The sequence below is a fragment of the Scyliorhinus canicula genome, chromosome 11 (genome assembly GCF_902713615.1).
Source record: "Scyliorhinus canicula chromosome 11, sScyCan1.1, whole genome shotgun sequence".
NCBI lineage: Eukaryota > Metazoa > Chordata > Chondrichthyes > Carcharhiniformes > Scyliorhinidae > Scyliorhinus > Scyliorhinus canicula.
The window spans coordinates 19913970-19941010 of NC_052156.1; the positions used below are offsets into that span (position 1 = coordinate 19913970).

Sequence of the window (27041 nt, forward strand, 5' to 3'; positions counted from 1 at the left end):
ATGAAGATGTAAGGGAGCTAGGAGTCTTAGCACACTTAACGGGTTGAATTTAATGTGCCCAGTCAGTATGGCGTCCCACAGCCATTTAACAGCGATTGCCTGAATAGACTAGAGGCGGGACTTCCAGCCCTCAGGAACACCAATTAAATCCCACCTCAGAGAGCTGACGACCAATCAGACGTGATTTGGTGTGCTCAGCGCTGAAGAAGAGCCATGCGGACTCAAAACATTGGGCGCAATTTTCCGGCCTCGTTGCGCTCTCGCTTGAGTGAAACAAGGCCGGTGGATAACGGGAGAGGGCAAAAACGAGAATCGCGCCAGGCGCCAAACAGTTTGCGATGCAATCGGCCCACTCCTGTAGGCAAAATCGGGATCTTGCAGTAGCGAGGTGAGAAACCAATTAGAACCACTTAAACCCTATTTCCATATAATTAACAAGAGCCACCCCATATCCAATGGCCTCCCTTGATTCAGCAATCTCCCCAGCAAGTGGTCACGCTGACACCGATTAGTGCTCCTTTTTAAAAATGGGAACCTGGCAGAATGGTATCTGTGCGGAGCCGAGGAGGTGAGTAACCATTTGGGCTGGCAGACAAAGAGCCCGGGGGTGCTGGGATTCCCACCCCAGTGCTCGGTGGGGGGGTGAGGGACCCTCCGCAGTGATGGGCCATCACAGAATGGCGGGGGGGGGGGGGGTGCTGGTGAGCAACCGGGGGGCAGCCGCTTGTGACACACCATGCCGACCCCTGGATTTTTTACCTGTTCCGGGGGCAACCCTTGTCCCTGCCCGTCTGCCCCACCAACCACCCATCACCCCCATCGACTATCGAGACTTCTGACTGCGTGGCTTATAGCGAATTGGCAATTGTCAATAAGTATGCACTTTACACAGCCCAAGTGGATTCCCATGGGTGGACAGGACGTGTAGAATGTGGCAGTCATTGCCCAGCATTCCAATTGCACCTTGATGCCTGGACACTGCGGGAGGCAACACCACACACACAGCAGCCAACATCCAAACACCCAGGGGATGGGACACAGCTCCGGGGACATGTCCATAGGGAGGGGGGTTTGTCTGGTGAGATGGGCCAAGGGTTTGGAGGCCCACATTGTGGAAGAAAATGACAGAGGCGTTTATAATGGTTGTGCACAAAGGTGTTTAATGTGTTTTATAATCCCCCACTCTCCCGATGAAGCCAAACCCCCACCCCAAACCAACTCCCTCCCCACCCCCTACCTAACACTGCCCCTCTCCCCCCTGTGACTTTGGTGTTCCTTAACGTGCCTGGCCCTCCTAGCTCTACCACTATGTCTCGGTGTTTGCCCAGGATGCACATCAGAGGTGGAGGCAGCCAGCTGCTTAACTCGTCCCATGGCCCTCGATGCCCCTGGCGGGCGTCCTCTGTGGGCTCTGAGACTGGAGGGCCCAGGTTCACTTGTCAGCGGCACATGGACAGCCGTGCCGCCCTATCCCGTGTGCTGACTTCGAGACATGGCCTCATCAGAGGGGTGGAACCCAAGGGATCTGGTGGCCACTGTCGCTACTCCATGGATGGGTCTGGGTTGGCACCCAGCACCCCCTTCTTCCGTCGGTGCCCATAGGGCTCTGGGGTTCACCTTGGGACAGAGTGACAGCTGGCTTGATTCTCGGCTGCCTCTGTGTCATCTGGCTCTGCCAGCCCTGGCGGCTCCCCAGCGTCTATTGTGTTAACGTCCTTGGCGATGCTCCTCAGTGACTGGGACATGCTCTGCATTGTCTCGCCAATGTCCACCTGCGACTGGGACAAGCTCTGCAGCAACTTGCCCATTCCCATGAGAGCGGGACATGTCGCGCAGAACCCCATCAAGGTTGGCCTGGTACTGGGTGACATCCCCCAGCGATTTGGATATTCTGCCGAGACTCTCAGCCATGACCGTCACTGGACATCTTGGACACCTTCACTAATGGTGCCGACGTCATGCACCAGGCTCTCCACTGCGGTCGCCTCTCTATCAGTGTTGGACTCGGGACCACTCATTGCCAGCACCATCTCCTGCGTCCGTAGCCTCGGGGACTCCTCCAAGCGGCTATGGATCTGCTGAAGTGACGCTGACGTCTCCCTCTGGATGTCCCGGCTGCTCCATATCATCACAATCAGCCCCGAGTACCTTTGCACCACAGGCTGAGCATCAGGCTGGGACCCAGCTGGGTCCTGGGATCCAGCAGCCCTCTGACTGCTGTCTCACCTGGGGGTTCCTGTAACGCAGCATCAACAGTGTGGTGCTCACCAGAGCGCCTGGAAGCTGGCGGCAATTCCTGCTCGCTACCACACTTGGAAATCTTACCGGAGAATCATGCCCCCTTAACTCTGTTTCTCTCCCCACAGAGGCTGCCTGGCCTGCTGTGCTTTTCCAGCATTTTCTGTTTTATTTCAGATTTCCAGCCTCTGCAGTATTTTGCTTTTATTACTGGGGTGTTTGGGGAGGGGGGTCCCAGCGGGGATAAACTGGCAGGCGCCAGCTAAGGGGGTGAAAGGATTGGGCCCAGCAGGCCCATTAAGGAGAGAGCCCCCTCGCTGCCACCTGCTTGGGCGCTTGGCTGAGTTCTTCCCCACCAGCTGGTAAATCCCAGAGACATTAAGATGAGGCCCTCAAGCAAACTTGTGGGGGAGGCAGGAGTGGGTGCTCGGCAGCAACTAGGTTGCCCGCTGGATTTAGCATGCTGCCCATCTTCAAACCTTTGGCAGGGAAGGGTCAAATCCTTCCCCACATGTTGATTCTGTGCAGATCAGCAACAAACAAAGCCTGGACGATACTGACCAAAAGAGTAGGTTCAAGAAGGTATTAATCAAACAGTATATTGTTGTCTTCATATCTCACCTGGAATACTTCAGAAAGTTCTCATGACCAAGGAACAAAACAGACATTTCAGCCACTGGCGTTACTGTGTGTAATGATCCAAAGTTGATCCCTATTTTGGTATAATCTCCAAATGTTGGCAATACTCCTTCCAAACCTGTATTGTTTATTTACAATGAATGGGAGTGGCCTTAGAACTGAACCCTGAGCGTTTACTCCCCAATTCCAACCGTTCTGAAAATCTGCCCTTCATTCCAATTCTCTGTTTTTCCATCTTCTAAATCATGTTGCATCAATTCTGGTGCCCCCCCCCCCCACCACCCCCTGCTTCCGAATCTAGGCTCCTTAATCTTTACCAGTAACCCCCCATGTCGCTCTTTATCAAAGGTTTCCTGAAACATATGCACATCGCAACCACTACGTATTCCCCCACTTAACATATCATAGAATCCCTACAGTGCAGGAGGAGGCCATTCAGCCCATTCGAGTCTGCACCGAGCTTTCGGATGAGCACTCGACCAATGCCCACTCACCCGTCCACCCCGCAGTACCCCGTAGCCCCAAAACCTATCCTGCACATCACTGGACACTAATGGGAAATTTATCATGGCCAATCCGCCTAACCTGCACATCTTTGGACTGTGGGAGGAAACCGGAGCACCCGGAGGAAAACCACGCAGACACTGGGAGAATGGGCAAACTCCACACAGTCACCCAAGGCCAGAATTGAATTGGGTCCCTGGAGCTGTGAGACAACAGTGCTAACCACTGTGCCACTGTGCTGCCCCGAGGAGCACTCTACTTGGGCCCACTCCCCCACTTTAGCCCGTAACTCTCGCATTGCTCATGGCCAATCTGCTATCTCGATCTCTTCATATCTGCTATCTCAAGAATTCCCTGAGGTTTGCCAAGTATACTTACCCCTTTCGAAATCCATGTGGGCTATCTTTAAATACTTTTTCTTCATCTGGGAACATGATCATTTCCTCCTTACTTAAAGACACTAAACTCTTCCTCTCTTCAAATAGTAAACCAACCAGCCTCTATTATCATTAGCTCTTTTTCTCTTTTGAAAACTTGGTATTACACTGACAGCTCTCCATGTCATCAGCTGCCTAGCTCCGAAGCATGGAGTGGCGAGGTGGCACCGTGGTTAGCATTACAACTTCGCAGTGCCAGGGACCCGGGTTCAATTCCCGTCTGTGTGGAGTTTGCACATTCTCTCTATGTCACTGTGGTTTCCTCCGGGTGCTCTGGTTTCCTCCCACAGTCCAAAGATGTGGAGGTTAGTTGGGGTTACGGGAATAGGGTGGGGGAGGGGGCCTTGGTCGGGTGCTCTTTCAGAGGGTCGGTGCTGACTTGATGGGTCGAATGGCCTCCTTCTGCACTGTAGCGATTCTATGGTCTATGGTTTTATACTCACTGGAATTCCCTCGCGCTGCATTGCCACCTCTGTATCTCCTCCATTAAGACACCAAGGGCTGGATTCTCTGTTCCTGAGGCTAAGTGCCGATGCCAATGGAGAATTGATGGTTTCACAACGGAAAAATTGACAAGAAACCCTCACCGGTTCCAGTACCAGTGAGGGGCTAGCACCAGCGCCACGTGACACACCCGCGGATCGTGCGGAAAACGGCCGGAGAATCGCTGAGTCCCGGTCCGCGCATGCGCAGCACTGACAAGCTGCAGCCACAGCACGCCTACACCCTCCACACACAAACCGGAAAACATGGCGCCAGCCATGCTGGACCACGTACCCGCCCACACCGACCCCACAGCCCACCCCCTGGCCACGCCCCGCCAATCCTCCCCAGCCCTAGCAGAGCCGCCCCGGCCAGCGGCACAGATCCTGGCTGAGTGTGGCGGTGCTGGACGCTGTCCACACCGCAGCACGCCAGGCTCCCGACCGCTGGGACCACACGTGGCCCGTGCCATCGGGAACTCGGCCCATTCGAGGTGAAACATCGCGGGTGGGTCGGCTGATGGCGTGCCAGTAGCCGATTTGATGTCAACTCGCGATTCCCTGTCACCTCAAAAACAGCATCAATGCGTTTCACTCAGCACCGACAGTAGGCACCATTTGCATATCATTAGCGGGCCGACCCGGTATTCTCCAGGGCCTCCGTGATAGTCTGCATCCGATGGGCCGAGTTCCCAATGGCGTAGTTCACTTCTGTTTTTAAAAATAGTGGGGTTGGGTTCATAGATCACAGATCATAGAATTTACAGTGCTGAAGGAGCCATTTGGCCCAACGAGTCTGCACTGGCTCTTGGAAAGAGCACCCTACCCAAGCCCACACCTCCACCCTATCCCCATAACCCTGTACCCCGCCCCATAGGGTTCTCCAGTCGCCGATGCGAAAGTTCTCGCCCGAATCGGGGGGGGGGGGGGGGGGCTGGGGGGTGTCGCTTTCACAATGCTCCGCCCCCTCAAAGCGGCGTACTCAGAGGCATTGCCTCAGGCCCACCTCCTGATGCTCCGCCTCCAACCAGCCGAGTTCCCGACGGCGTCAGTTGTGTGTCATCTCATCCATCGGAAACTCAGCGTGGCGGCTGCGGACTCAGTCCAGCGGTGCCACAGTCGGAGGAGGAGGGCTGATCCGCGGGCAGAGGGAACTTTGTCAGGGGCTGGGGGCGCTGGAGTGGGGGTGGCACCAGGGCGCGTGAGCCGACCAAAGGGGGGGGGGCGCAGGACGCCTCTGCCCGCATGCGCGGCCACGGACCCGGAAATTCTCTGGTCCTTATTGGCAGCTGGAGCCAGATGCACTACGCTGCTGGCATGCTGACCCCCAGCCATTTTGTCTGCCGTAAAACGCCACCGTTCCCAAGCTGGTGTGGGGACACAGCCTCAGAATCGATGACTCCAGCCCGTGAAACAGGTGTGGCAGCTGCTGAGGGTGCGAGAGGGGGTACGGAAAATGCCCAACATCGCCATAGTTTGCTGACAGTTGTGCCGCTGGCCAGGAGGCTTCTGCCAGGGCCGGGCGTAGTAGCGGGCCAGGAGGTGGGCTGTGGGGTCGGGGTGGACGGGCATTGAACACCATTGGTGCAGCCGGCAAAGCAGCCATGCAGCTGCGCACACCGCTAACAGCCCACTTTGAACATAGTGCCACGGGTCGTATAGGTATCCCCCAAAGGAGACCCTCCTGGAAGCCCCCCTGCACCATTTTTCATTAGAATCGATTGTGCTGCACACAGCACAGGTTCTGGCCCCTTAATAGTAGCTTTTTCTGTCATAAACATTCACGGATTCTCCGTTGGCGTCAACACTTAGGGCTGGATTCTCTGATTGCCGAAATCGCATTCGTTGATTGGCCAGAGAATCCGTTTTGACTCCAAAATTTGATTGGCCAGTGAATCCGTTTTGACTCCAAAATCGGAGCAGCCGGTCTTTTTCGGATGTTCCGGCCCTCAAAAACGTCGTCATCGCTGAGTACGCCGCACGCCGTTGGGACGGCCTCATGATGTCACCTGAGGCTCTCCCCCGATGCTCCCACCCCGATGGGCTGATTTCCCGACGGCGTTGGGCGCGTGTGCTCACAGTTTTCGGAAACCTCCAGCGCTGCCACAGTCGGGGAGGGGAGCTGTTCCGCTGGCCATGGGGGGCTTCAGCGGGGGCTGGAGGTACTGGTGGGGGGTGGTCCGGGGGTGGCGAGGGAAGTTACAGAGGGGCACTATCGGGCAGGTCGGGTCTGCGTGCGGCTGGCGCCATGTTGTACGACGCAACCGCTGCAGGTCGCCCCATGTACATGTACGGCCACAGACCCAGCAATTGCCTGTAGATGCGGCCGAATGCAGCTCAAAGTTGTGCACAGAGCGCACCTGACCAGAAACCAAAATGAACAGGTTCTTCCCGGAGGTGGAGGGTAAATGTGAACGGTGCCAGTGGGGCACAGCCAACCACACCCACATGTTTTGGGCTTACCCCAAACTTGCTGGGTTCTGGGCAGCCTTCTCCGAGGCAATGTCCAAGGTTGTGGGGGTGAGGATGAAACCATGCCCGATAGTAGCAATCTTCGGGGTATTGGAGCAGTCAAAGCTACACATGGGGAAGGGGGCTAACGCCCTTGCTTTCGCTTCCCTAATCGCACGTCGGAGTATCCTGCTCGGCTGGCGTTCGGCACCGCCACCCAAAGCTGCAGACTGGCTCGCTGACCTCTCGGAATTTCTCCACCTGGAGAAGATTAAGTACGCCATCCGAGGGTCGGAGGAGGGCTTCCTGGATACTTGGGGGCAGTTTGTCGGCCTGTTTCAAAACCTGTTCGAGACCAGAAACGAGGAGTAAGCTAAGAATGAAAAGAAAACAACAACAAGGGGGGGGGTCGGCGGAGGCAGAAGGAGGGGGGGGGGGGGGGGGGGGGAGTATAGACCGATCCAGAGGGCAATGAAATGTACATAGAGTTAGTTAAATGAAGGACAAAATAAACCTCTCTGTACAGTAAAGTAAATTAGCGCAGGCAAGAAAATTTAACGGATACACACAACTGTTTACAAACAAGAGAAAAGCCAATAAAAAGATTTTTTAAAAAAAACTCTGCAATGAAGTTGCCATAAAAGACCCCTAGTCGCACATTCCGGCACCTATCCGGGTACACGGAGGGAGAATTCAGAATTTCCAAATTAGCTAACAAGCATGTCTTTCAGGACTTGTGGGAGGAAACCGGAGCACCTGGAAGAAACCCGCGCAGGCTACGGGGAGAACGTGCAGACTCCACACAGACAGTGACCCACGCTGGGAATCGAACTCAGGTCCCTGGCGCTGTGAAGCAGCAGTGCTAACCACTGTGCTACCATGCCACCCCACTGTGAATATCCCCCAGTCGCCACATTCCGGCGCCTGTTCGGATACAACAGAGAGCACAGTTTAAATATACTTTGCAGACTTTGAGACTTCCGGTGGATCTAGAAAACATTATATAAATGAAAGTCTTTCTTTCAAGCTTTTTGTTTTAACCTGACAATCTTCTGCATTTCGAAGTAAATCACTGTATCTAAAGCACTTTGGAACATTTCTGGATGATGCAACAAAGCATTACATAAACACCAGTATTTCTATATTTTGTGTCGTTTCTGCCCTGTTGAAAATGCGTCTGGTTCCTTTTTTGCAGACAAATCTATTAACCCTTTCTAGGTTTTTGATTCCAATATGCTTTAAGCCACTTTGTTATCTTCCAACCCAGGTTTTGATTCAACTGGGGATAGGGAAGATGATAGTTTTTAAAATGTTACTGCATTTCGATTTATTATTGTCACATGTATTAGTATACAGTGAAAAGTATTGTTTCTTGCATGCTGTACAAACAATGCATACTGCACATAGGGAAGGAAGGAGAGACTGCAGAATTTAATGTTACAGTTATAGCAAGGTGTAGAGAAAAGATCAACTTAATACGAGGTAGGTCCATTCAAAAGTCTGATGGCCGTAGGGAAGAAGCTGTTCTTGAGTCGGTTGGTACGTGACCTCAAACTTTGGTATCTTTTTCCTGACGGAAGCAGGTGGAAGAGAGTATGTCCAGGGTGCGTGGGCTCCATAATTATGCTGGCTGCCTTTCTGAGGCAGCGGGAATTATAGATAGAGTCAATGGATGGGAGGCTGGTTTGCGTGATGGACTGGGCTACATACACGACCTTTTGTAGTTTCCTGCGGTCTTGGGTAGAGCAGGCTCCATACCAAGCTGTGATACAACCAGAAAGAATGCTTTCTATGGTGCATCTGTAAAAGTTGGTGAGGGTCGTAGCTGACATGCCAAATTTCCTTAGTCTTCTGAGAAAGTAGAGTCGTTGGTGGGCTTTCTTAACTATACTGTCGACATGGGGGGACCAGGACAGGCTATTGGTGATCTGTACACCTAAAAGCCTGAAGCTCTCGACCCTTTCTACTTCACTCCCATTGATATAGACAGGGGCATGTTTTCCACTACGCTTCCTGAAGTCAATGACAATCTCCTTCGTTTTGTTGACATTAAGGGAGAGATTATTGTTGTCGCACCAGTTCACCAGATTCTCTATCTCATTCCTGTACTCTGTCTCGTCATTGTTTGAAATCCGACCCACTACGGGGGTGTCATCAGCAAATTAGAAAATCGTGTTGGAGGGGAATTTGGCCACACAGTCATAGGTGTATAAGGAGTATAGTAGGGGGCTGAGGACACAGCCTTGTGGGGCACCGGTGTTGAGGATGATCGTGGAGGAGGTGTTGCCTATCTTTACTGATTGTGGCCTGTGGGTTAGAAAGTTCAGGATCCAGTCGCAGAGGGAGGAGCCGAGGCCAAGGCCACGGAGTTTGGAGATGAGTTTCATAGGAATGATGGTGTTGAAGGCTGAGCTGTAGTTGATAAATAGGAGTCTGGCATAGGTGTCTTTGTTATCTAGGTGTTCCAGAGTAGAGTGTAGGGCCATGGAGATGGCGTCTGCTGTGGACCTGTTGCAGCGGTAGGTGAACTGTAGTGGATCAAGGCAATTCGGGAGACTGGAGTTGATTTCTACCATGAGTAACCTTTCGAAGGGCTTCATGATCATGGATGTCAGAGCCACTGAACGATAGGCATTAAGGCACGCTGCTTGACCTTTTTTTGGTACAGGGATGCAGTGTTCTGCGATGATGATGTTAAGACCTGGGGATGTTGGGGGGGGGGGGGGGGTAGAGGAGATGGGCATTCCGCTGCAGCATTATGAATGCTTTCAAGTGGGCATGTATTTTGATATTGCTGCATGTTGCGACCCAGCGCAATTCTTCTCTCTTGGAGCTGACTGTCTGACATTAGCTGTCAGAGTGCTTGCCGTGCATGCTGAAAGTATTTAAATAAGATGGATGGTTCATTGAACATTTTATTTGCTACATTCTAGTTCAAGTGCATTAAAGTGAAAGAGCTGATAGAAAACTCACATCCTTCACAAGACAACCCAAGACTCAGCCACAAAAGAATCGGGAGCTTTAATTTATAGATTTTTTTTTAATGGTGGGTTAATTCTGTTTTATCTTCAATCAGTTTCATTCGGTATCTGCAAGCAATGTAAAAGTCAGTCGAAAATCCTTTCAAGGCCAATCTGTTCTGTCTGCTCCTTAAATCCATGATGGATGTTGTTAAGCTGCTGGAGCGCTCTTTGCAGTTGATGTTTGGCAGGTGTCTGTGGACCCTGTTCAACAAGCCCGTAAGTTTGTGTTTGTTAGCATTCCGCTCCATAACTCAGGGCTACAATCTAAGTCAGCGAGTCTTGTAGTTGTGCAAGTTATAAAGGGGTTAGTGTGGCGGTTTGTCAATCTAAAGATCAAAAAGAGCAAGCTTATTATTATTAACCATCGTTGCAATCACTGTATTACAACCACCACGTTGTAATCCAGGCCACTCCGTCTTCAGGCATCTTAGCCTGTTTCTACTTAATCTCCGATCAGTGCCGGCACTCCGAGTCAAATGCTTTTGGTTCATGCTCTACCTGTGCACATAATCCAGGCTGACACGTCAAAGTAATATTGAGGAAGCTCTGCATTGTTGGAGGTGCCAGTGATCAGATGAAATGTTAAACCAAGGACATATAGGTCCTTTTCAGCGTATGATTTGAAGAAGAGCAGAAGACTTCCAATTTCCTGTTTTTTAAATAATATTTTATTGAGGTACTTGAAAATTTTTATAACAGTAACATAAACAATGACATCAACATGGTAAAGTAAACATTTCCCCCCCCAGCCCAATCTTCACACACCTCAACCATACAACAACAATCCGCCCCCCCCACCCCCCCCCCCCCCCCCCCCCCCCCCCGCCTCCTTTGGAATACTGCATCTGCTGACATTTTCATTTTCCCCGAGAAAGTCGACGAACGGCTGCCACCTCCGGGTGAACCCTAACATTGACCCATTTAAGGTGAACTTTATTTTCTGGAGACTGAGAAACCCAGCCATGCCACTAACCCAGGTCTCTACACTCGGGGGCTTCAAGTCCCTCCACATTAATAAGATCCGTCTCCGGGCTACCAGGGAGGCAAAGGCCAGGACGTCGGCCTCTTTCTCCCCCTGAACTCCCGGATCTTCCGACACTCCAAAGATCACTCCGGACTCGGCACCACCCATGTTTTTAGCACCATGGACATCGCCTTAGCAAAACCCTGCCAAAACTCTCTAAGCTTCGGGCATGCCCAAAACATGTGGACATGATTTGCTGGGCTTCCCGCGCACCTCGCACACCTATCCTCTACCCCGAAAAAACTGCTCATCCTAGCCACTGTCATGTGTGCCCGGTGGACTACCTTAAATTGTATCAGGCTAAGCCTGGCGCACAATGAGGAGGTATTAACCCTGCTTCGGGCATCCGCCCATAGACCCGCCTCTATCTCTCCTCCTAGCTCATCCTCCCACTTGCCCTTAAGCTCCTCCACCGGGGTTTTCTCCGCCTCTGAAAGCTCTTGGTAAATATCCGATACCTTCCCCTCTCCCACCCAGGTACTGGAAACTACTCTATCCTGTATCCCCCGTGGCAGCAGCGGAAAGGCTGGCACCTGTTTTCTCAGGAAGTCTCGCACCTGCAAATACCTAAAACCATTCCCTGCTGGCAATTTAAATTTATCCTCCAAAGCTTTCAAGCTGGGCTCTTTCAATTTCCTAACCAACATTTGCCCCTCCAGTGACAGTGATAAAGCATTTGGCCATTTATTTTGTTATGATTAGTTGATATGTGTAAATTGGCTACTGTATTTTCTTCATTATATAAGTTACTAAATTAAGGTTGTGAAGTGTTTTGGGACACTCTGAGTTCCTTTCCTCACTACAGAATGGATATTTCCTGTTCTATTAATGTAGTACAGTAGAATGATCTCTCTCCTTGCCAATTTCTAACATTCCTGGCCTGATGGAGATGGTGCTTTGGGAAATGACGTTTGGAAATGCAGGGCATGAAAGAGAAGACTGTGAAGAACTTTAATGGGAGAGGAGAAACTCGAAATATACAAGGTCAAATAAATGGGGCAAATTCTTAGTGACCTCCTCAACCCGAGAACCCTGCACTCCTCCTTGAGACATTGGTCATCATGAAAAGCATTGAGTTAAGACCAGGTGAAGGGGGAATCCAGGAGCTCCCCACCTTCCTCACTCTTTGTTTACAGGATACTGCGAGGTCAGGATAGAGTGCTCGTGGATAGGATGTTTCCACTTGTAGGAAAAACTAGAACCAGAGGACACAATCTCAGACTGAAGGGACGATCCTTTAAAACAGCGATGAGGAGGAACTTCTTCAGCCAGAAGGTGGTGAATCTGTGGAACTTTTTGCCACAGATGGCTGTGGAGGCCAAATCACCGAATGTCTTTAATACAGAGATAGGTAGGTTCTTGATTAATAAGGGGATCAGGGGGTATGGGGGTGAGAACAATATCAGCCATGATTGAATGGCGGAGCAGATTCGATGGACCGAGTGGCCTAATTCTGCTCCTATGCCTTATCGTGTTATGGACCACAATGTCTTTTTCTTAAAAGATAAAGATATCTTTATTAATTTAGTGTGCACTTAATCGCTTACATTCTGTGATCATAAAATAACAAGGCAGACAGATTTAATTGAGTTTAATAAAGAAAAAGGTTAAGTTTATTATATCAAAACCAAATGGTGTAAAAGTAACAAAACTATGCCCACGCGCACATACGGTAAAAGTTCACACACACAAATGCAGGTTACAGGGTAGGGGAGGATATGATTTGGTCAAATTACAGTCCATCAGAAACAACAGAAGTTCACAGTCGTAGCTTGGAGTAACTGCTGGCTGAATCCTGTTGTCTTGCTTTCGGTGCTGTGGTGATTTAAAGCTGCAGTTGATCTTTCTGTTGTCCTGGAGACGCTGTTGTGGAGTTGAATTCTTTGATTAAGAAATTTCTGTCTACTGCAGAGTGGAGACAAAGTCAAATTAGTATTCAGGGCCCAAGCTTGGGAGTGAGGGAGAGGTAGGCACTCAACTGCTAATTCCATTCTGCCGAGAAATGTATGTGCTTAAAGCCACACAAAGCTTATGTGAACTCCCTCAAACTGCCAGGAATTCAAACAGGTTGCATACTCCAATTATAATTAGGTTAACTCATCTGGTGAGCCATCTTAGTAATCAAGGTCTTTTATTCAGGTAGTTAACCTTTGACTGATGTGCAGGTTAGGTAGATCGCAAAGATGTGCATGTTCGCAAAGATGCGAATGTTAAGTGAACAGGCCATGCTAAATTGCCCCGTGGTGTCCAAAAGGTTAGGTGGGGTTATGGTGTCACGGGAATAGGGCAGGGGCCTGGATGGGGCACTCTGAGGCATTTTGCAGGTTCAATGGGCGAAATAGCTTCCTTCTACACTGTAGGGTTCTGTGATTCTATGACTGGGTCATCTTCAGCTGTTAAATTCTGACGGTGATGTTCATAGATACCTTGTCAATAGGGCAACGTCTGGCCAAGGGTTGGGGGGGGGGGGGGGGAGTCATGTCTTTGGAGAGTTTTGCCTACTCGCTGTCTCCTCGCCCCCCGGGGTTGGAATCTGGAATAAATACCGTAATGTGAATGAATGTCAGCCATCTTGATGTCGGTTGAAATCACTCATCACAGCAACCCGCAAGAAATGACCAACAGTAACGGGGGAACAACAATTTACACTGCATGAGAAGATAGTGCTGATTGGTTGGCAAGTAGATTCTGATTGGTGGCGTGTTGCCATGGAGAATGAAAGACTACTCAAGGTCTGCACTACCAAATGACTATTTGATATAAGCACGTTTTCTTCACAGCTGGACAAATTAAAGGCATTCTTTCTTTTTTCTTGAGGGCTGGCAAATCACCCATAAAACAAGATTATAATAAAATCGATTATAAATGGCAATAGAGTACAATTTCAGAATAAGAAAATGCTCAACTCTGCATACAGAACTGTTGAGGAACAAGGGCAGGAAAACAAAATGATTCACTCAGTGACGAAGGGCTGTGGCGGGGGGGGGAATTTTGTAACAGGAATTGGAAACCGGGATGTATCAGGGTGAAATCAGGACTTGGAATCACAGTTTATATATTCAGACTGTGCCAAGGCAAATTGTGGCAGTCGGCAGCAAGAGTGTCTGAAAATGTGTGAATCAACACATGAATAAACGACTGCGCTGAGGATTTCCATGCTTGAGTGAGAACAGATTGGAGCTGGCAGGAGTTTCCCAAACATAGTCCGTATCTGTCTGCCTGCTGCTCTTGTTTTTTCCTACAGTCTGTGTTAAACTGCGTAGAGATTGACAGCAGAAGTAAGCACACCAGGTGAAATCTGCCTCGCCAAAGTTTGACACTATGGTCAACCACCCATTACCATACCAACCTTTAGAGCACTTGTATTTGCATGCTCACAGTAGCCTACATCATCAGCAGCATTTAAAGCACATTGATTACAGATGAAATAGAAATCCAGCTCTAAAATGAGTTTGTCATTTAATCCATCACAGTTGCATTGGCATGCAGGTTTTCTGCTCTCGACGGAAAGGATTAAAAACTGGGACTGTTTTCACCGATTCGAAGTGAGTGGCCTGTTTCTCCACACAATGACACTTCAACCACAGCTCTGTCTTTAGGTTGAAGAGGTGACCAGTCCCTTTTCCCACAGGGAGATGAGGAACAATCGTAAAGTGTCACTCATTTGCATCCCCTGATGATGGCTCAATGACGATGCTTGACATAGGCCTGGAGGCAGGCTATCTGTCTGCATAGCCCAGGAGACAGATGGAGGAGACAGTGAAACAAATGTATAAATTAAGGTGATTATTTCACTTTAAAATCCACAATTCAATTGTCATGTGAGTGTCTCTTTAAGAGGGCTTGGTCTCTTATCATGTGACTTCAGTGATGTCATTTTGTTGGTGGAGCTGGGCTATGGCTGGCAGGTGAGAGAGGTTTTTTTTGGTTTCAGTTTTCGTTTGGGTTGCTTTGGACTGCAGAAGTGTTTTCCCTGTTTTTCTCTGTTTTCATTTTAGAAGCTGTTCCAGTGGGAGTGGCAAACTGCCTTGGTAATTTTAAAGATAGTTGTTTTCTGGAAGGAGTTTGAAACTGCTGGATGGAACTGGATCAGAATCTCAGGGAAAGGACCAGTCCCATTCAAGATTACAATATGCTGGGCCATGTCCTTGAAAGGGGTTTTGGTTTATTGGATTTTGTTATTGAATTGGAACAGCTTAGAGGGAATTCATTAAGTGTTATCTACATAGATTACTGTAGCTGTTGTGTTGTCTTTATGTTTGTAATTGATTAAAAAAAACTTCTTGCTGTGTGTTTTTATATATATATATATATTAAACCTTTTTTTGATTAAAGTGTCCAGGAAGTCTGATGAATCACACCTGAAGTGAAGACTTTTGTACTCATCCTAGCCGAATTCAACATAAAGGTTATAGGTCAGGTGAACTTCATAATACACTTTGGAGTTTCTAAGCCTTGGCCCATAACACAATTAACAGAACAGTTGACCTTCTCAATATGTTTCAACCAATAAGCTACGGCAAGTCAGTGGCATCTAAGCACAGTTTGGCTAAAAGAGCATCATTAGATCCCTTGGGTCGGGTTCTGGACAAGGGTGAAAACTTGGGACAGGTAGAGCATTTTCCTGAGAGCTATCTCCACTATTTTAGAGACTAACGTGTACCCAGAATAAGGTGAGTTCTTTGAAATACCAGCCCTTAGAGACATGCAGATCAATTTCAAGTGAGAACTGTAGGCCATGATACCAAGAGTACCCTGCAAGTGTGAGCCACCATGAGGACTGTTTCCCCAAAGTTATCAGCAGCAATGTTTGGTGGACCAATTGTTCACACTCTCAGAAAGGGGCAACCCCATTGGCGACAGAGCCTATAGGGAGAAGCTGGACTCATTGAGAATGCCAGCAGGGAATCTTAGCTGATTCTTGATGTGTTATATGTGTTGGTCTAACATCGACTGCAACTGGATGCAATGAAACGAGAAACCGGCTTCCGACACAGGAGATGGTCCAACACTGTTTTATTGAACTTGCTGCTTGCTGTACATAATCTGCTGTGGGTTGACACTCTATTAACCAAACAGATAACCTCCTACTGGCTTGACCAGACTAGCTCGTTACCACGTGGTGATGATGTTCACTGGCTTGTGCACAGTGACTATCTCAGTAGCTGTGTCCTGTGAGAGAGAGTCTTAATACCCTTTGGGCTTTATAGTGGTGGTGTCCTGTCTGATGATTGATTGTTCTGTGTCGTGTGTGTTCATTGGTTATCCTGTGTGTCAATCACTGCCTGTCTGCATCTCAATATGCAAGAGTGGCTATTATGACAATTCTAACCACCAGGCCGTACCAGCCTCCCCGAACAGGCGCCGGGTGGCGACTAGGGGCTTTTCACAGTAACTTAATTTGAAGCCTACTTGTGACAATAAGCGATTTTCATTTCATGTTCATTTCATGAGCACAGGAAGAAAGAATGAGATACTCTGCATGCTCAGGGGTACGGTAAACAAAGTTGCGCACCCAATCTTGGGGCAAAATGGGCATGATATCACTGGTGTGCCTGGCACCCACAACACTTGGCCATTTCTCCCACCAGGATGTGTGAAGTCCAGACAGAGGCAAGTTACTTCATACAGAACCTCCAGCCTCTGTCCTGCTCATGTTGCCACAGATTTATTTGGCTGATCCAATTTGGTTTCTGGTTAATGGTGGGTGCCCGGGATGTTGTCGGTGGGGGGGAATTCAGCAATGCCATTGAATGTCAAGAGTAGATGGTTAGATTCTCTTGTGTTAGAAATGGTCATTGTCAGGCACTTGTATGGCACAAATGTTACTTGCTACCTATCAGCCCATGTTGTCCAAATCTTGCTGCATATGGACAGGAACTGCTTCAGTGTCTCTTCCATAGATGCAAGTCCGGCCTGACCATAAGTGCAGGCGAATGGCCTCTTGCGTGTTTGAACATTCCCGCATCCTCAGTGGGCAAGAGTGGTGGTCACCCATTTGAAGACCTGCCTACAAGTTGATTCAGGTGGGCAAATGGACAAGAAGGTACCCCATCGAATTTTCAGCTGGCCAACCGTCCCTTCTTTCAGGCAAGAAACGGGGGGGGGGGGGGGGGGGGGGGGGGGGGGGGGGGATGGAGGGGGTGGGGGGTGGTCAGGAATTGCACGTCTCCAGTTTCGAGTTGGCAAAAAACTTTTATAGCTCACATGAGATTTTACCTTAGCGGACGATATGCTCTTACTCATAGAGAGCATCTGTTTGTTAAGTAGTGTTTCCCACCGTGTGTAGGTGTTGTTAACAAGAAATAGATGTAAGCGTGTGTGTGTGTGTGGTCAGGAGGAGGCTGGGAATAATAAGACCTAATCATAGCCAGAACACATTGCCAGGAAGGGTGTTTGATGACAGAACACTGAATCTAATTACAAAACAGCTAGATGGAAGATGGTACGGTTGACATTCCAAAAAAGATAAGCTGACGGGCCTTGCTTGTTCTAAATCTATCTTCCAATAAAACTGAAACACAAAGAAAAAGCCCTGTAGCTGCTGAGGTAAATAGTAATCAATCTTGGCTGAGGAGGACTATTGGCATTCACTTACTCTGATTAATATTTCCAATATATTAAATAATAGTTTCCCAAAAGCTTATGTTAGCAATTCTCTGCATCTTCTGAGCATCACTGGCCCAGCCAATTTCAAGAATTCCCATCAGAAGTGACATGGACTGTTAAAGTGCCAAGCATGCTTCCACTCTACCGCTTTTATTAATAATGGAGAAAGCTTTCTGCTACAAGAATCTCTTTCAAAGTATTTGCCTGACGACCTGTTTCTCTCTCTCTCTCTCTCTCTCTCTTTCTTCCCCTCCATCCTTCCCTCAGCTGTTTGCCTTGTGCTGGGCTGCATGATATTTCCTGATGGCTGGGACTCGGAAGCTGTGAGACGGATGTGTGGAAACAAAACAGGGAAATACACACTGGGGAACTGTTCTGTGCGCTGGACCTACATCCTGGCTATCATCGGGATTCTGGACGCGTTAATCCTCTCCTTCTTGGCGTTCGTACTTGGGAACCGACAAAATGAACTCCTTCAGGAAGACCTTAAAGTGGAGAACAAAGGTGGGTTTGAACTTTCTGTGCAAAAATGCTTGAAATTGGCAATTTACATTCCACCAGCCACCCCCCCCCCCCCCCCCCAAACAAGATATGCAGGTTGTATTACTGCCCGGAGGCCAAAAAATACACAGCCCAAAACAACAAGCAACTTTTTGGGTTAGTACCCTCCCCCCAACCATTCGAATGACAGAGTGGTCACAGAATAGACCTGTAATCAGTTCCAGATTCCTTTCTTCATAAACTTGCACTGGCAAAATCACAATGGTTCATTATCTTGTGTGAATGTCATCGTGTGTAACACGCGGGGAGCAACCGACTGCAGACTTTCCAACCCGCTATGAATATTAAAACCCTGCCTAGCTACAAAGTGCCGCCCAAACTCTCTCTTCTTCACAACTCCCTTCATCATTTGGTCCGACCGACAGTGCGCCAGGAAGCTAAGGAATGAAGCAAGTGCGCGTATTGTTGTTAACCGTGCGAGTGCTTGCACAAGATCTAGGGTGTCACCTTTGAAATGAAGGTGAGTTGGAAGGTCTGCAGCATCAACAACAACAGCCGCAATGACAGCCACTATAGCCCCAGGAGTGAGCCAAACACACACGCCTCCTGATGCACACGCCTCCTGATACTAAACGTCTCAGACAGAACATGCATTAGGGAGTCATTTCCAGGCTGCCATTCTCAGCTTCAGTAAAATCTAAACGGTTCGAGTTGCTCCTGTGATTTGTGACAAAATCCAATACCACAAATTAAATAGCCTAATATTACTCTAAATCAGATAATCCTACTATATGTCACCGGCAGCTTTCCTCAAGGATACAAGACTCAATATACTTACCATCTAAACCCTTCCATTAGATTACAGCCTGAACTTCACTTCTAAATACCCATTATTCTCTTGTATAACTGAGCTCAATGATTTACATTAATCTGAAATGCCTCTGAACTGTAGTTCGCTCCCAGTTATCTATGTCAACTATCTGGATCCCTTGAATAAACTACAGCTCTCTCCAGTTATCTATTATACTTTTATACCAATCAGGGGTATGCCTTGCTTTAGATTAAAGACATGTACCTCACACCCAGGTATCCATTATTCTTTTATATAAACCACCCAAATCCATTGATGTAGATGGCAGGCCTGCAATTCATGATTAGCTACCCATTCTTTTCTTTATATAAACTATTTAAATCCAAGAATTAGACTCCAGTTGTAGCCGACTCCATTATCCATTATTTCTTCTGTTGTTTTCACTGGTGTGGGTTAGTGTTCTGGCAGAACGTGAAACCATCTTTCACTCCCACAGAACAAACCAATATTTCCAATGTGTGAGTGGATAGCGGTAATGGGGAGGCCATAGTGAGCAGTTGATTGTGTCTGTAATTACTAATGATGGATAGTGATTGCTGGATGTCGAAATTACATTAGCTCTGACAATCCACTATGGGATACTAGAACATGAACATATGACAATTATTTAGGTGCATCCTTTTGGTGTTTCAGTGTGGTGTTAACCTATTTAAAATGAACGGATTAATGCCTGTACTTGATTAAAGAAGAGTGGGAGCTTCCAGAATGGTAAACGTTCACATGCTGTATCACATGGTGCAACTGCAGAGCCATTTTGTGCCTTGAAGTCTGGACAAAAGTCACATCAGACTCCAAGGTAGTCCCAAATTGGGCATGTCCAAAATTGGCTCCTTTGGGTGTTTGGGCAGCAAAGTCTTAGGTCGAATGGAACTACTCCTTTTGAAGGCAGAATTGACCATTGTTCCTTCTGACTTTTTGCGGAATCCACCGCTGCTTTTTACTGTTTTGTGTGCTAAAGGGTTAAAAGGTGCGAGGACCTCCTGGTGACAGCAGTTTAAACAGTACATGTGCCTGTCAATCTAATATCAAGCTGGTGTGCGCAAGTTTATTCTCTGGTTTTGTTAAATGTCCACATGCCCCAAGAGACGTGCCTCCTCCACCTGCCCAGTAATATCTCTGTAGCCTCTGGTGTGGCTTCTTACGGATATGAACCTCAGTACCGGGAAGTGAACAAAGGAAAAGTGGGCAGAAAACGGAAAGAGCTCAGAGGGGTAGATTAAATTGGAGCCAGGAAAATTCCACTTCTGATTCCTGACCTGTGCTGTGCTGGCTGGTCCACGCCAGGCTAGTAGTGTGTTAAAATTGGCCTGTGTAACCCGGTGTTTAGAATGGGAAATAACCCCGTCTGGGATATCAGCCTGATTATTATGGCACAAGGGGTGGTATTCATATGTGAAGAGTGTTGGTTGTGACTGAAATGGCTTTACACACACTGTCCAGGCAAAATCTCTTAGATGATAGGTGTCCCTCAAACAGTCCCTACAACAGAATAGGAACTTCAGGAGTGAGAGGGTTTTGGATTGCCTCAGATTTTGGATTACCCAATGATGGGTCGTGCATATATGTGTCTGACCAATTCCCGGCTAATTACTAAGAATCCAATGTGACAGTCTGATCCTGGAGCTTTGGAGAAATGATGGACCATCACTGGGCAGACTGATATAGAAGGAAACTATATTTGCTTTGTGAGCCTATTCGCTCTGTCTCCTCGTGTGGTTTTCATTTTATAAGAAAGCAATCAAATATTTGCTTCTCACCGCAGAAACATTCAATTGGTCCCTCAGGAAGAATTTAATGGGAACACATGCATGTATCCGAGGCACGGATGAGAACTCGGGTTGAACTAACGTTCTGTAGTCAGGGATCCTGAGGCCAGTTGTATCATTTCAAGGGTTATGGTGTTCGGGCCGGAAAGTGGAGCTGAGTCCAAAAAAGGTCAGCCATGATCTCATTGAATGATGGAGCAGGCTCGAGGGGCCAGATAGCCTACTCCTGCTCCTAGTTCTTATGTTCTTATTGCAATGCTTTACTGGCAATTGAACCTAGACTTACTTATTGAGTGCTTCGCAAAGTGAAGCACCAGCTAAGCCCCTGTGTTTGCAGAACTCTCACCCATTCAGTTGGCTCGGATCATCCCGAGAATGGCCTCTTCATTCCTGCATTTTCGTCTGTTCCAGGAGTGGCGCCCAGATCTCCCAGCAGAAGAATGACACGTTTAGGGACACCCGGATTTTGGATCACGTACCTGTTGTAGTTATCAGATTACCTGAGCTCTATCATTCTCTATTCCTGTACTTCAGAAAATTTCTATTTATCTTAAAAAGTTTCATGCAATTGCTGATGTCTTCAGTTGATGATAGTACCTCTTAATTATGGCAATTTGAAGTTTGGCTCTCATTTAATTTCACGGGGTGGTTTTATTAGTAACACAAACAAGCCATAGTGAATCACAGCCTTCCTTTTACGTAGTGCCTACACTTCTTTCCCATAGATTTCAACAGAAAGAAAAGAGGTTGAGGTATGATCAGGCTTCTGATTTCTCACCCATTCCACACTGCTAATGAGACCAATTTCACACACCCTAATTTGAAAAGAGAGAGGAGTTCATTCATGGCAAGACACTTTGAAGAACATGCCCTTTTAAGGGAAACAGGGGACTTCTCCACGGTGTCCTGGCCCATATATTTATCCCTCAGTCAACATCATTGAGAAAAATGTATAATCTCATCATTATCCCATTGCTGTTTGTGGGAGCTTTGCTGTCCACAAATAAGCCTGTGGTGTTTCATACATTTACAATATTGACTTCATTTTATAATTAATCAATTGGCTGTAAAGTGCTTTGGAGGGTCCTGAGGTCTAGGAAAATATTATGGGTGCGATCGAACGCCCACACTGTGCCTGAAAAGCAGCCCATGTTGCACAGCATGCCAATAGAAGTCAAGAGACCCGCTTCCGGTATCTACCCGGCTCGCAATGCCTCGCAATCTCGTGAGATGTTGTCCATGGGGTGGGCAGGATCACTTTTTCGCAAATCTGCATATTAAAATAAGATAACCAGTTTCACTTTAATGTTCAGAGTTATCCGAGGCATTGGGATATATCCCCTTTGCCTCCCAAATCTTGGGCGAGTGTTGTTCAGTGCTAGTCTCCTCAAATGGGGACCAGACGGAACGGCACTCGTGGGGATCTCCCAAGGGATTGGAGGCCCCCAGGTGCATGCACTTTGGGCATGGTGATACCTTGGCACTGCTGGTGCCACCTGGGCACTGCCAAGGAGCACAGGTAGCACTGCCAGGTTGGCACTGCCAAGATGCCAAGCTGGTATTTGTTGCACGGTGGTGATTGAGCTGGGATGCCCTGTGCGGGTGTTGAGATAGTGGGTTGTGGCTTGGTGGGGTGGGGGGTCGCTTCGGGGGCTCTTGCTGTACTGAGGAATTCCAGCGAGCTGAGTTCCTCGGTGCACAAAACGGGACTATGAAGCCTCGGCTATGCGTTTCCCGCTGAGGCCTCCTATCTACCTCAGGTGCCGTTTTATAGCATTGTGTTTCTCGCCACTGCGAGTACCGGGAAACACGCAGCTAAACGCCCTCGCTATGGGCCTTTGCTCCCATTTAATTAAATCCTGCCCTTATGCAAATGCAATTCTTTCTTTAATCTGGGAAGGGTTTAAGTTCTCCCTGCAATCGTCAATGATCTGTGCAGGAGCCAATCAATTAAACTTATCATTACATTTGTTTCTGATGCAGTCAGCACATGTGGATGCCAAGCACCCCGCCCGCCCAGACATCTTTTTACATTGAATTTAAATAAAATTTAAAAGGTGTTGAATTTCAGAAGAGTCATTGGGCTGGATTCTCCGATTTTGAGGAAGTGGCTAGTTTTACAATGAAAAAGTCGGCGCCGCCCCGGCACCGATGCTCCGCCCAGTGCAGGGCTAGCAGCCATGCCCTGTGAATCTCCCGGCATTCCCGACATAAATGGCTGGAGAATTGCTGGGTCCGGCCGCACATGCGCACGGCGACGACCTGCAGCGGTCGCGCCATACAACAGAGTGCCGGCCGGCCAAATAGTACCCCCCTGGACATCCCCTCGCCACTCCCTGAACGCCCCCCACCAGTCCCCCCAGCCCTCGCTGAGACCCCCTACTGCCAGCAGCACGGCTCCCGCTCAGCTCTGACAGTGCTGGACACAGTCCGCAGCTGCCACGCGGGTTTATGAAACCTCAAACCACACGCGACCCGCGCGGTCGGGAACTCGGCCCATCGGGGCGGAGGATCGGGGAGGGCCTCAAAGTGACATGCTGATGCCATCACAACGGCGTGCGACGCGCGCCTCAATGATGCCGATTTGGAGAGGGCCGAGTATCTGAAAAATGGCGTCGATCCCCAATTCAGTCACAAATGGGGATTCTCTGCCCGATTGCCGAATACGATTTCGGCGTCAGGCAAGGGAGAATCCCGCCATAGAGTTATGATAGGACGGAAAGAGGCTCTTTGGCCCATCATGTCTGCGCCAGCCATCAAGCCCCTATCTATTCTAATCCCATTGTCCAGCGCTCGATCCGTAGCCTTGTATGCTATGGCATTTCATGTGCTCATTTAAATGCTTCTTAAATTCTGTGAGGGTTCTCGCAGTGAGTTCCAGATTCTCACCAGCCTCTGCGTGAAAAAGATTTTCCTCAAATCGCCTCTAAATCGCTTGCCCATTTACCTTAAAACTTTGCCCCATGGTTATTGACCCCTCCACTAGGGTTCAAACTTTAGCTGAAGGCCCTGAAAATTCCAGTCTTTCATAGAATTTACAGTGCAGAAGGAGGCCATTTGGCCCATCGAGTCTGCACCAGCCCTTGGAAAGAGCACCCTACCTAAGGCCCTACCTCTATCCTATTCCCTCATCTCCAACCTATCCCGTAAGCCCACCTAACCATTTTCTTGGACACTAAGGGCAATTTAGCATGGCCAGTCCACCTAACCTGCACATCTTTGGACTGTGGGAGGAAACCGGAGCACCCGGAGGAAACCCATGCAGTCACGGAGAGAACGTGCAGGCTCCGCACAGACCGTGACCCAAGCCGGGAATCGAACCTGGGACCCTGGAGCTGTGAAGCAACTGTTCTAACCACAGTGCTACCGTGCTGCCCACGGTAACTTTCTCAGTGTTACTGCAACAATCAGAGAGCCCTGCAGAAATTCAAGTGATAAAATCTGGGTCTTTGGAAGAACCGCTTAATTAAACATCAACAATGTAGTGAGGTAAATGTTAACTTTGTGCAGTAGTGTAAAATGGGTAATAGGAAGTGGCCAGACTTAATGGAAATAGAAATCAGATTTACAGTATTGCAACATTGCCCCATTGTCTCCTACAGAATGGATATATTTGGAAAAATGTTGAACAGTTAAAGATTGTAATTTGCTAACTTCCTGCCTTTGGTCACACTCAGAGGCAGTAGCAGCGAAATCTCGGACACATTCTCAGAAGGCCATAAACAGCGTACGGCCAAATATTTGGTTTGAAGCCTCCGCAGGTAAGGCTCTCTGAAAAGTCAGAGAATGGTCCCGTGCATCCCTTAACCCCAGGAACGTGTCGGAAACGTGGATCGCTGCTAGTGCCTTTGCTCAGTGGCTGCAGTTTCCTCGTCTCATCTCCACATATCGGAGCCCAAACAAAATCTTTGATTCACACCAAGGGCGATACAAAGTCTCGAGGCTAAAAAGGGTCTGTTTACCTGGAAAACCTTTTCTCTTTTTTTGAATAATTTAACCTACAAAAATAACTATTCGGAGCTGCCAGATGAAAATGTGACAAATTGCCAAGTGTCTCTGATAAAATAGGTAATTGTCATTTCAACTATATTGGAAACATCAATGGTAACAACATCGAATGAGAGGCACTGTCTACACCAGTGATGTAACAAACCAGTCAAACAAATCAAGGGAGCATAGTCGTTATCACTGTTGCTCCACAGCACCAAGGACCTGGGTTCGATTCCCGACTTGGGTCAGTGTCTGTGCGGAGTCTGCACGTTCTACCCATGTGTGCATGGGTTTCCTCCGGGTGCTCTGGTTTCCTCCCACAAGTCCCGAAAGACGTGCTGTTAGGTCAATTGGACATTCTGAATTTTCCCTCATTGTACCCGAACAGGCGACGGAGCGTGGCGACTAGGGACTTTTCACAGTAACTTCATTGCAGTGTAAATGTAATCCTACTTGTGACAGTAATAAACATTTATTTCTTATTTATTTATTTGGGGCGGCATGGTGGCACAGTGGTTAGCACTGCTGCCTCACAGCGCCAGGAACCCAGGTTCAATTCAGGCCTCGGGTGACTGTGTGGTTTTTGTACGTTCTCCCCGTGTCTGCAGGGTTTCCTCCGGGTGCTCCGGTTTCCTCCCCACAGTCCAGTGATGTGCAGGTTAGATGGATTGGCCATGCTTATTGCCCCTTAAGCCCAAAGATGGGCAGGTTAGGTGAGGTCACAGGGATGGGGATTGGGCCTAGGAATGGTGCTCTTTCAGAGGGTCGGAGCAGACTCGATGGGCAGAATGGCCTCATTCTGCACTGTCGGTAATCTATGGGGCAGGATTATTTTGTTTATAATAATCATTTTAAACTGTAAACCACAGAATAACGATTAGTCTTCTCTTCCCACAATAAAAACACAGCTCTTACTTCCCTTGACTTAATTCTCTGCACCCACCCCGGCTTTCATCACGTTAATGCAATCCAATTGGAAAAGATTGGGAACCACAAATGAGAAGTGGAACTTAATGTTTAAATTTCTCAATTATTGATGTCCCCACACTGTCGCTGTGCTTCATCACGTGACTATTTATGCATGTGGGTGGCATGGTGGCACAGTGGTTAGCACCGTTGCTTCACCGCGCCAGGGTTCCAGGTTCGATTCCCGGCTTGGGTCACTGTCTATGCGGATTCTCCACGTTTTCCCCGTGATTGCGTGTGTTTCCTCTGGTGTCCTCCCACAAGTCCCAAAAGACGTGCTTATTAGCTGAATTGGACATTCTGAATTCTCCCTCCATGTACCCCAACAGGCGCCGGAGTGTGGGCGACTCGGCGCTTTTCACAGTAACTTCATTGCCGTGTTAATGTAAGCCTACTTGTGACAATAAAGATTATTATTATTGTGAATTATGAGTGCAATCTATTGGCTCTTGTTTAAAAATCATGTTGACTACACTGTTATGCATTAAAAGTAAAAAAGTAATGGTCAGCAAAAGGTTCCAGATGGAGATGGTGGTTGCAGATCAGGGGGGTAGGTATGTGATTGTAACAGGGGAGCCGGAGGGGAGGCTAGCGGTGCTGGTAAGTGTATATGGTCCCAATTGGGACATTGCGGGATTCGTGAAGAAGGTGTTTGGGGCCATCCCCGACTTGGACACACACAAACTGATTGTGGGGGGGACTGGAACTTGGCGCAGGAGCCTAAATTGGACAGGTCACGGCCACGCTCGCTGGACCTGTCAGGCGGTGCGAAGGCACTGGCTGGGCTAATGGTGGAAATGGGAGGGGTGGACCCTTGGAGGTTTCTGAACCCGAGGAAGAGGGAGTGCTCGTTTTTCTCAGCAGTCCGTGAGGTGTACACGCGGATTGACTTTTTCATGGTGGGGAAGGCGCTGCTGGCTGGGGTTAAAGGGTCGGAGTACTCGGCAATTGCAATATCAGATCATGCTCTGCATTGGGTAGATATGGTACTGGAGAAGGGGATGGTACAGAGACCAGGGTGGAAGTTAGATGCAGGACTGTTGGGGGACCGAGGGTTCTGTGACAAAATTGAAAAAGTAATCGAGGAATATGTAGGTTTTAACTGCACAGGTGAGGTGGTTGTCTGGGAGGCTTTAAAGGTGGTGGTGAGGGGTGAGGTGATCTCGTTCATGGCTAGGCTTGACAAAGAGGAGAGGTTGGAACATCAGAGGGTAATAGATGAGATGCTGGAGGTAGACAGGAGGTATGCAGAAGATAACGTACCAGCGCAGTTGGAAAAGAGGAAGGAACTCCAGGCGAGCTTTGACCAACTATCTACCAATTGAAGAGAGCAAGGGGGGCAGTTTACGAGCATGGAGAGAAGGTGGGCTGTATGTTGGCGGGTCAGCTCCATAAGGAGGCTGCGGCAAGGGAAATTGGCCAGGTGCGGGACAGGGCAGGGAGGTTGGTCCATATCAGATTAACAAGGTCTTTAAGGCATTCTATGAGAGGTTGTACAGGTCAGAGTCACCTGGGGGAAGCTGGGAGATGTAAGAATTTC

At 48.5% G+C, this 27041-nt stretch overlaps 1 protein-coding gene across 7 annotated transcripts in view; it reads left to right on the forward strand.

Annotated features, from left to right (window-relative positions):
* Positions 1-27041, forward strand: part of lhfpl4a (LHFPL tetraspan subfamily member 4a) — a 227839-nt gene that overhangs the window by 156574 nt on the left and 44224 nt on the right. For 4 of the 7 annotated variants that reach the window (XM_038812443.1, XM_038812444.1, XM_038812438.1 and 1 more), the window contains exon 2: positions 17675-17911. In XM_038812443.1, the coding sequence (XP_038668371.1) occupies positions 17675-17911 (237 nt within the window). Of the gene's footprint in view, positions 1-17674; positions 17912-24222; positions 24307-27041 lie in introns of all 7 variants that reach the window. The other 3 variants (XM_038812442.1, XM_038812441.1, XM_038812439.1) reach the window with 1 other exon arrangement.